Below are 10,065 nucleotides of genomic sequence, written 5' to 3' on the forward strand. Positions count from 1 at the left end.
TCCAGTTGCACCATGGCAGCTTCCCCTGGGCCACAGGATTCTCTTCTCTTCTCTTCTCTTCTCTCCTCTCCTCTCCTCTCCTCTCCTCTCCTCTCCTCTCCTCTCCTCTCCTCTCCTCTCCTCTCCTCTCCTCTCCTCTCCTCTCCTCTCCTCTCCTCTCCTCTCCTCTCTTCCCCTTTTCCCCTTCCTCTCTCCCTCTCCCTCTCCCTCTCCCCAGATTTCCATTGCAAGGGCAAGAATTCTTCCTGGCTGCTGCTTTTTCCCGGCCCCTTCCATGGTGCACCCCTGTGGCCCCCTGTGTTTATTGGGATGGAGCTGATGGGATGGGATGGGATGGGATGGGATGGGATCATGGAGCCTCAGAGCTGCCGTGTAAACAGCGCTGTTGTTGCTGGGTCCTGGCTCCGGGGCAGGAGCCAAATGTGAGTAATGGCAGGAGGAGCAGGGAGGCGCTGGCATCGCTCCTTCCCGAGTCAGGGATGGAGCCCTGGGGTGCACGGGCAGCGCTCGCTGCCAGCTGCTGCCCACGGGGGACAGTTCCCGGCGCGTTTGATGGATGCAGGTGGGCAGCACGCGTGGGCACAGGCAGCAGCTTTGCCTGCCCAGTTCAGGTAGCCTCCATGCCCCCTTTCCCAGCCCAGAGCTGCCCTGCACCCCCTGGCCCCATGGAGAGGCCAAAGGATGTGACCAAGGGCAGGAAGGACCCCGAGTGCAAGCCCTGTGTCCTTCTGGGGCTGCCCCCAGGCTGGGAAAGGAGCTGGATGGATGTGCAGAGGCAGGAATGGTGCTTGGGAATGGCTGTTTTCTCCAGGTTTTGCAGCAGGACAGACAGACAGCGACACTCAGAGGCTCCAGTTTTATCCCTGCTGGCACCAGTGCCAGCTCTGGACCCTGCTGGGCTTTACCCAGGGAACCAGCACCCACAGGGAAGGGTCCCAGGGCTGAGGCCACCAGGGTGACACCCTCACACCTCTGGTTTGTGATTTAGAGACATTCCTTAACTGGCTTTTTATTGGGCATTTCCATCCCCATCCCTGGGACCAGGGGCTCAGAGCAAAGCCCTGCAGGGATGAAATCCAGGGGAAAATGCTCTGTGAGGATATGGCATGGACTCTTCCTGAGGCTCAGCTCTGCGAGGGACAGTGATTCACACACCAGGGTCAAAGAAGACCTGCAGGGTTTGGGGAGCACCTTGCTCCCCCAAAACAGATGTTTAGGCAGGAGGGCAAGGCTTGAACCCCCCTTCCTACAACCTGACCCCAAAGGTGACGTCTCTGTCCCACTGCCACTTCCTCATGTCCCTGAACCTGCATCTCACAGGGAGTTGGCCCGGGGCAGGAGCAGGGGAATTTTGGGTGGGGGGCTCCCAGGGGTGCTGCTGTCCTGCCTGGTTGCATAAGCCCAGCAGCCACGGGAGGTGAAATGGGATTGTGAGGGATTACAAGGAACAGGCTCAGGCCGCTGGATTCTTGTTTCTAAAAGGAGCTCTTAAGCTGCTGTTGTTTTCCCAGCACTTTGGATTAGGGCTGAACCTCAGGGGGCAGCCTCCAGGCTCCCCAAAGGGACCCCCCAACCAGCCCATGCTCCCCACCAGCCTGGGGTCTGTCTGTGAGTGCCAAGCATGAGAGAAAAACAGGGCTGGGGGGTGACTACCCTTCCCTGGGTACCCCAAAACCAGCCCCATCCCCTCCTTCATCCCCAGTGAGGCACGGGGTGAGGGGGGCTCAGCGTGACCCTGCACATGGGTGGGGGTGTGGTGCCCCCAGTGCAGCCCCTGGGGTGCTGTAGGAGGGACACTGGAGTCTCACCCTTGCCCATATCCCCTTTCTTGCAGAGATTATGCACGATGTGATCCGGAAGGTGAAGAAGAAGGGGGAATGGAAGGTGAGCACCAAAACCGGGGTGGGGCCAGGAGAGGAGGAGGAGGGGAGGAAGCAGGGAAGGGGGCAGGTGTGGGCAGGGTGGGGAAGGGGAGGGGAAGGGCAGGACGTGTGTTCCCAGCTCCCAGGGAGCTCCCAGGGCGCTCACAGGGCGCTCACCTGTCCCCAGGTGCTGGTGGTGGACCAGCTGAGCATGCGCATGCTCTCGTCCTGCTGCAAGATGACCGACATCATGACGGAGGGCATCACCAGTGAGTACCCCCTCCCTGCCTCCCACATGCCCTGCAGGAAGGGCCAAATCTCCCTCTGCACCAGGGCACCCGCAAAGGCATCTCCAGGCTGGCACGGGGCTGTGGGCACAGCCCCCACCCTGCCCTGTCCCACTTGGGATGGAGCCACCCCAGCTCCCAGCGCCCATGGCCAGCTCCTGCTGCCAGGCTGGAGTTCCACAGGTCCCTCCTTGCCTGCTGGGGCTGGAGCAGCCAGAGCACTTTGTCTCCTGGCACTCCTTCAGTTCGAGGAGGGGACCAGGTGTTGGTTTTTATCAGCCCAATAATTAAACAGCTCCTGCAACACTTGGGAAGGAGAGGGAAACTTCAGGCTGGGTCGTGGGAGGTGTTGGGGACAGTGGGTACAGCCAGAGCTTCAGCTCCAGGTTGTCTCCTCCATCAGGGGGATGTGAGGATGAACCCAGGAGCAGCAGCACAGGAGCACGGACAGATCCATGGCCCCTGGCCAGGTGCTCGCACCCTCAGCTCCAGCAGGGACCACGGGGCTGGGATGGGGTGGGCAGGGGTGCCCAACTCCTGGGTGGGCAGGGAAGAGTGGCTGGGGGGGTTTTGGACATGGAGGGGTTGGCAGGGCTGGTCTTGGGCTGCCATTGGGTGTCCAACAGCCCTGCATGGCTGAGTGCCCTGCCCTCACCCTCCCTGCCATGATCCCTGCATCCCTGCTTTTCCCCCCAAGTTGTGGAAGACATCAACAAGCGCCGGGAGCCGCTGCCCAGCCTGGAGGCCGTGTACCTCATCACCCCCTCCGAGAAGGTGAGCACGCTGTGGGACACAGGGACAGGGCCTCTGGCCGGGGTGAGGTGCTGGGATGGGCAGCTGTGCCCATGGGAAGCATCCTGGCTCCAGTGAGGCTGCCAGGGTGGTGGGATGGAGGTGCAGAGCTTGCCCCCAGTGCCATCCTGCCCAGCCCAGCTGCTCCCTCTCTCTTGCAGTCCATCCACTCCCTCATCAACGACTTCAAGGATCCCCCCACCTCCAAGTACAGAGCTGCCCACGTCTTCTTCACTGACTGTGAGTACCCGGAGGGCAGGGACAGTCGCTGAAACGGTGCCAGCAGGTGGGGAGGGATTTGGGATGGAGAGATGCTGAGCACCACCCTCCTCCTCCCCTCACAGCCTGTCCCGACGCCCTCTTCAACGAGCTGGTGAAATCCCGCGCTGCCAAGGTCATCAAAACCCTGACGGAGATCAACATTGCCTTCCTCCCTTCCGAGTCCCAGGTGAGCTTGGGCTGGGGTGGGACAGGGGCTGGGACAGCTGGGGGGGGCTCCAGGTCCCTCTGCAGCCCCTCAGGGTTTGTGTTACAGCCTTGCACCCCCAGCTGGCTCAGCCCTTCCTCCCTGTCTCCTGAGATTACTGCCCAGGCTGATCCTGAGGGGGATTTAGCGGGTGCTGTGCCTTGGCCCCGTGCCCACAGCTGCGCTGGTCAGCTCTGCCACCAGCACAGCCACCAGCCAGGGATACCAGGGAGCTGGCCCCGAGCCATCTGCTGCTGCTGGGGACAAAGGGACCAGGGGGCAGACGGTGCCAGACCTGTTTGGTGCCATTAACCCTTCAATCCTCAGCATTCCTAGGGAGCGACCTCTTGGCATCTTCATGTGCAGCCAAAATGGCTGCTGGTTCTTACTGGGGGAACAGCTGGTGTGTATCTGCTTGTCCCCAGGTCTCTGGTTCCCTGCCTGAGAGCGGGTGATTGCTGAGGGCAAGGGTCTTCTGCCTCCTCTGATCACCTGGGATAGGGATCCGACCATGGAGCTGGAGCTGGGGTCCAGGGGGCTGGAAATTCTGAGGGATGTCCCAAGCATCACTGAGCTCCAGCTCCCTGGTCCCAGGCTCGGCTGGGTCCATCTGGGGATGAATCTGGTTTCCAAATCCCGCTGGGGTGGGGCTGCTTTCCTGCAGACATCCCCCTCTGACCTCCCTCCTGCTGCACCCCCAGGTTTATTCTCTGGATTCAGCCGACTCCTTCCAAAGCTTTTACAGCCCCCACAAGGCCCAGATGAAGAACCCGATCCTGGAGCGCCTGGCAGAGCAGATTGCCACGCTCTGTGCCACCCTGAAGGAGTACCCGGCTGTGCGGTACCGCGGGTAAGGCCAGGGTGGGCATCACAGGCCATGCCGTGTGATGGTCAGGGCGTGGGGGTGGACGGGGTGGTGGCATGGACAGACATCCGTGCTCAGTGTAAACAGGCCCAGACTGATGCTCTGGAGAGCTGGGGGGGTTGGGATCCTGAAATCTTAAGTGGCACCGAGGCAAAGTGGAGCTCGTCAAGGAGAGGTGCAACAAAACCTCCTCAGGTCCCTCCTCTGCCACGAGCCAAGGATGTTGCACAGGGAAGCCAACATCTCCTCCCATCCCGTGCCCTGTGGGCTGACCTGTCCCCCTGCCTCCCCCAGGGATTACAAGGACAATGCCATGCTGGCACAGCTCATCCAGGACAAGCTGGACGCCTACAAGGCTGATGACCCCACCATGGGTGAGGTGAGCGGTGCTGGCAGCCCCGAGGGAGGGTGTGGGATGTAAAGTCCCGCTCAACCTCTGCCCTGTGGCAGCCCCACCCGAGTGGGGACCCCAAAACAGCCCCCTGAGCACCTGTGGGGCCGAGGGAGCCCCAGCCCGGTGCTGATGGCTCTGCTGTGTCCGCAGGGTCCGGACAAGGCTCGCTCCCAGCTCCTCATCCTGGACCGTGGCTTTGACCCCGCATCCCCAGTGCTGCACGAGCTGACCTTCCAGGCCATGAGCTACGACCTGCTGCCCATCGAGAACGATGTCTACAAGTGAGTGCTGTGCTGCCATCTCCACCAGTCCTGGGACAGCCCTGAGGCCAATCCTAGAGCAGGAGTTGGGAGCTCAGCGGCCCTCCATCCGTCACGAGTCATCCACTGGGAGCCACCAGTGCTGCCAGCACTCTGGCTGGGCTGATGGGCAGGGTTGGGACAAAAAGGGCTTTACCAGCCTTCAGCCCTCGGCCCCTTACCAACATTTAGGAGTTGAAGGGGTACAAGGAGGCAAGAGGTCGATCCCGGTTGAAATCGCTTCGCTGCTGGCACAGCCAAGAAGAGCCCTCATGTCCCCCTGTGTCCCCAGCCTCCCTAAACGCAGCAGCGAGGGGGCTGTGCACGCCCTCAGCCCCATCCCCAGCCTGGCATCCCTCCCCTCATCCCAGGTATGAGACGAGCGGCATCGGCGAGGCCCGGATCAAGGAGGTTCTTCTGGATGAGGACGATGACCTGTGGGTCACCTTGCGCCACAAACACATCGCCGAGGTGTCCCAGTGAGTGTCCCTGGGGTGGTTTGCTGGCTGGGTGGGACGCTGGCTTGCCATTGCCGCCCACCCCGCTGTGAGGGTCCCCTCCCCCTCACAGCTCTGCTCTCCTCCTCTCCCCAGGGAGGTGACTCGGTCCCTGAAGGAGTTCTCTTCCAGCAAGAGGATGAACACGGGTGACAAGGTGACCTGATGCATCCACCGAGCTGGGGACGGGCTCAGCCGTGGGTTGGCGCATGGTGGGGTCTCCTGGGGGCACTTTGCCAAGGAAGAAGGGTGGTCAGGTTCCTGGTGGGGGAATGGCAGGGAGTGCCAGCCCTACAGCTGGGGCTGGAAATGGGGTGCTTTGGGAGAGCTCTGCACCCAGGGATCAGTTTGTCTCCAGCACAGGGTCCGTGCACCTCCCACAGCAGCTGCTCTGTCTCCATTCCCTGAGTTGGTGGCAGGGAGGGGACCCTGGTGGCAGTAGGATGTAAAAGTGGCCAGGGCTGAAAGGACCATCTGAGCCCCAGCCAGGCACACGGGGATCCTGGAGGAAGATCTTCAGGGGATTTCTCCCCACTACACCTCAGTCTGCAGAGTTGCAGACCCCCACTGCCTCTCCTCTTCAGTGAAGGAGGCCTGGCAGTGACACGTCAGATGTCACCAAACCCCCACGGGGGGCTCAGTGGGGACAGAAATCCTTGGCAGGGTCATCCCCTCTGTGCTGGTGGCCCCCAGGTTGCTGAGGGTGAGTGACCACATCCCCTTCCCTTGCAGACCACCATGAGAGACCTGTCCCAGATGCTGAAGAAGATGCCGCAGTACCAGAAGGAGCTCAGCAAGGTACGGGGAGGGGACATGGTGTGTTCAGTGACCGAGCCCACCCGGGAGCAGGGGGTGGCAGCTCTCCCCTGGCCACGGCTGGTGGCGCAGGGACCCTCAGCTGCTGCCAGCACTGCAGAGGTGACCGCTCTTGTGTCCCCAGTACTCGACCCACCTGCACCTGGCTGAGGACTGCATGAAGCACTACCAGGGCACTGTGGACAAGCTGTGCCGAGTCGAGCAGGTACCAAACACCTCCCCCAGCCCCACATTCCCACAGGAACAGCAGGGGCTGTGGCTCCACCCTCCCAGCATGGAGGGGTGACGAGCACATGTCCCCTACAGGACCTGGCCATGGGCACCGATGCTGAAGGCGAGAAGATCAAAGACCCTATGAGGGCCATTGTCCCCATCCTGCTGGATGGCAACGTCAGCACCTATGACAAGATCCGCATCATCCTGCTCTACATCTTCCTGAAGAACGGTGAGGGGGACGCCTGGGCAGGGGTGGGGGTGGGCAGATCCAGGTTTGGCCAGGACGATCCAGCTGGGAAAACCCAGCCCTGCCTCCCTGACCAGCACCAGGCTGAGTGTCCTAAGGTGGCAGCAGAGGGGCTGTGTCCCCTTGGTGACACGTTCCCGAGGAGAACACCCCCTCCCTGTTGCATTCCCAGGAATCACCGAGGAGAACCTGAACAAGCTGATCCAGCACGCCCAGATCCCGGCAGAGGACAGCGAGATCATCACCAACATGGCTCACCTCGGGGTGCCCATCATCACAGACGTGAGTGTCTTCCTCCTGCTGCCCTGCCCCTCTGCCCTGGCGGTCCTGTCCCTCCCGGGGTGGCCTCGGGGGTGTCCCTGCCGTGTCTCTGAGTGTCCCTGTGCTCTCTCTGTGCCCAGTCCACGCTGCGCCGCCGGAGCAAGCCGGAGCGCAAGGAACGCATCAGCGAGCAGACCTACCAGCTGTCCCGGTGGACCCCGGTGATCAAGGACATCATGGAGGTGAGCCAGCGAGAGGACAGGGCTGGGGGACAAAGCAGGGAATTCCAGAGCCACCCAGGAAAGGAGCTTTGCTCCCAGCCCAAAGCCCGACACCTCTCTCTGGGCACTCGTCCTCCAGGCTGCTCCCTGCCCAGGATGGCAGCACGGTTGGGATATTTTGGGAGGCTTTCCTGGCCTCACGAGCCTCCTGGCCCAGGTGGGATGCAGAGAATCACAGAATGTGCTAAGCTGGAAGGGATCCCCAAGGATCATCCAGTGCAGCCCCAGCCCTGCCCAGCCCCCCCAACAGCCCCACCCTGGGCATCCCTGGCAGCGCTGTCCAAACGCTCCTGGAGCTCTGGCAGCCTCGGGGCCGTGCCCATTCCCTGGGGAGCCTGGGCAGTGCCCAGCAGCCTCTGGGGGAAGAACCTTTCCCTGCTCTCAGCCTGGCCCTGCCCTGACCCAGCTCCAGCCGCTCCCTGGGTGCTGTCCCTGGCCCAGGAGCAGAGATCAGAGCTGCCCCTTCTCTTCCCCTCATGAGGAAGTTTTAGACCCCAGTGAGGTCTCCCCTCAGTCTTCACGACCCAAACCAGGCTTGCCCAGCACCCCTGCAGTACAAATGCAGTAACAAACTGGCTGGTTGTGTGTGTGCCCCCACGGCCACCAAGGCTGGGTGGCCTTGTCACAGCCTTGCTCACGTCCCAGCTGAGCCAGGGGACGGATGTGGCTCTGTACAGCCGTGCCTGTACCCTCAGGAGCTGTCCCAGGAGCTCTGCACTTGGACAGCCCTGGGCTGTTCAGTGCTGCCTCTGCCCTCAGGCCAGCAGAGCTCCCTCAGGTCCCAAAAGCACAGAGCTTTGTCACAACCCCCTCCCCGCGATGGCTTCACCCCCAGAACACCCCTCAGCCTCACGCCCGGGACAGAGGCAAGGACTCCCAGGTGGCACTGACCCTCGGCCACTGGTGATGCAGCAGCGGGTCCCCTGTGCTGGAGGGGGATCCCAGGGCTGAAACCTCCTGCTCCTGAGCTCCTCAGGAGGGGAATCCTGGGTGCAGCCCTCCCGAGGGGCTGTGGGGCCGGGGGCTGTGCCTGGCTCCTCGCTGACCCTGGCCCCGTGGCTCTCTGCCCTCAGGATGCCATCGATGACAAGCTGGACACCAAGCACTACCCGTACATCTCCACCCGCTCCTCCGCCTCCTTCAGCACCACTGCCGTCAGGTGGGTGCCCCTCCTGCCCTGTCCATCCCCACCCGGATCACTGTCGGCATCCACCCAGAGGGGCTGGATCCGGCAGCAGCTCTGGGGGCTGCTCTGAGGGCATTGAGGCATCCGTGCCTCAGTTTCCCCTCAGACACTTCATGTCTCCGTTCCCTTGAGGCATCCCATTCCTCAGTGTCCCTCCAGACAGCCTGTGTCTCTGTATTCCTTTAGGAATCCCTTGTCTCCGTTTCCTTCAGGCATCCTGTGCCTCAGTTTCCCTTCAGGCATCCTGTATCTCTGTTTTTCTTTAGGTATCCAAAAAAAGATATCCCATGTCTCCGTTTCCCTTTAGGAATCCCACGCCTTCATTTCCCTTCAGGCATCCCGTGCCTCAGTTTCCCTTGGGGCATCCCATTCCTCAGTTTTCCTCCAGGCATCCTGTGCTTCTGTTCCCCTTTAGGAATCCCATGCCTCATTTTCCCTTCCAACTCCTGGTGCCTCAGTTTCCCTTTAGGAATCCCGTGCCTCAGTTTCCCTCCAGGCATCGTGTGCCTCAGTTTCCCTGCCTGTAACAGCGAGCAGCCACTCGTGGCTGGAGCACTGGACTTGCCCTGCTGTGGCAGCAGTGTCTGTGGGATTTAATGAAGATGTGGTGCCTCATGCCCCTCCTTCACCCTCCTCTTCCTCTCCTCAGTGCCCGCTATGGCCACTGGCACAAGAACAAGGCCCCCGGCGAGTACCGGAGCGGCCCCCGCCTCATCATCTTCATCCTGGGCGGGGTGAGCATGAACGAGATGCGCTGCGCCTACGAGGTGACACAAGCCAGCGGCAAGTGGGAGGTGCTAATAGGTGAGTGGTGGCCCCGGGGCTGGCCCCTCCTGCTGGCTGCTCATCCCACGCTCCATCCCGCAAATTCCCGGCTCCAGACGACTGCGGGAGCTGGAACTCTGCGGAAAGGTTTTCTCCGGACATCTGTTGTCACCCCTGTGTGTCCCCTCCCCTTCCCCATGTGGGTTGCGTCACTCCAAAACATCCTCATTTTTGCTTCCATTTTCTCGTCTCCTTTGGCTGGTTTTGTCTGAGCGGGGCTGGGTGAGAGGGGAGGAGGTTTGGCAGCTTGGATTGCTCCTTGGTTTTGGGGTCATTACAGGAGGAAAAGTGCAAAATAAAGAAGGGTGCAAACAGGAACCACGGTTTTGAGTTGCACAGGACGTGCGACAGGACATGCTCAGGGTCAGCTCCCATCTCTGCTCCCAGGGGAGCTGTGAGGCAGGCACAGAGGACACGGTGGAAACTCTACCAGGAGCTGTTAGGTCCCCTAAAATTCCTTCGGGAAGCACAGCTTGGATACACGCCTCACAGGGCAGAGGCAGGCGTCCTTCACCATCTCATCTGAGCCCTGCATTCTTGCCCTGGATGCCTGGTGGAGGCTGTCCCTGGCATCTCTCCTGCTCCTTGGGAGCAGCATCCCAGTCTCCACCACTCGCTGCCCCAGCTGTGTCCCCCCTGTCACCGGCCACCCATCCCAGCTCCATCCTGCCTCTCACCCACCCCACCCCTCCTCTCTCCGGGGTCCATCCCCTGCATGCGCCTCCGGAGCTCTGTCCTTCCTCTTCCTCGCCCCAAAAGCAGCCTCTGGTG

At 61.7% G+C, this 10,065-nt stretch overlaps 1 protein-coding gene across 2 annotated transcripts in view; it reads left to right on the forward strand.

The window, feature by feature from the left end:
- Positions 1 to 1,777: 1,777 nt before the first annotated feature.
- The window catches only part of STXBP1 (syntaxin binding protein 1), a 9,678-nt gene continuing 1,390 nt past the window's right edge, over positions 1,778 to 10,065 (forward strand). For both annotated transcript variants that reach the window (XM_008638322.2, XM_008638323.2), the window contains exons 1-17: positions 1,778 to 1,884; positions 2,050 to 2,131; positions 2,847 to 2,923; positions 3,103 to 3,181; positions 3,286 to 3,389; positions 4,109 to 4,257; positions 4,567 to 4,651; positions 4,817 to 4,947; positions 5,337 to 5,444; positions 5,559 to 5,619; positions 6,195 to 6,260; positions 6,403 to 6,483; positions 6,585 to 6,723; positions 6,914 to 7,023; positions 7,143 to 7,244; positions 8,357 to 8,442; positions 9,119 to 9,273. In XM_008638322.2, coding sequence (XP_008636544.1) covers positions 1,840 to 1,884; positions 2,050 to 2,131; positions 2,847 to 2,923; positions 3,103 to 3,181; positions 3,286 to 3,389; positions 4,109 to 4,257; positions 4,567 to 4,651; positions 4,817 to 4,947; positions 5,337 to 5,444; positions 5,559 to 5,619; positions 6,195 to 6,260; positions 6,403 to 6,483; positions 6,585 to 6,723; positions 6,914 to 7,023; positions 7,143 to 7,244; positions 8,357 to 8,442; positions 9,119 to 9,273 — 1,660 coding nt within the window. In that variant the 5' untranslated portion in view covers positions 1,778 to 1,839. The remainder of the gene's footprint in view (positions 1,885 to 2,049; positions 2,132 to 2,846; positions 2,924 to 3,102; positions 3,182 to 3,285; positions 3,390 to 4,108; positions 4,258 to 4,566; positions 4,652 to 4,816; positions 4,948 to 5,336; positions 5,445 to 5,558; positions 5,620 to 6,194; positions 6,261 to 6,402; positions 6,484 to 6,584; positions 6,724 to 6,913; positions 7,024 to 7,142; positions 7,245 to 8,356; positions 8,443 to 9,118; positions 9,274 to 10,065) is intronic.

This window comes from Corvus brachyrhynchos, unplaced genomic scaffold (assembly GCF_000691975.1).
Source record: "Corvus brachyrhynchos isolate BGI_N302 unplaced genomic scaffold, ASM69197v1 scaffold305, whole genome shotgun sequence".
Taxonomy (NCBI): domain Eukaryota; kingdom Metazoa; phylum Chordata; class Aves; order Passeriformes; family Corvidae; genus Corvus; species Corvus brachyrhynchos.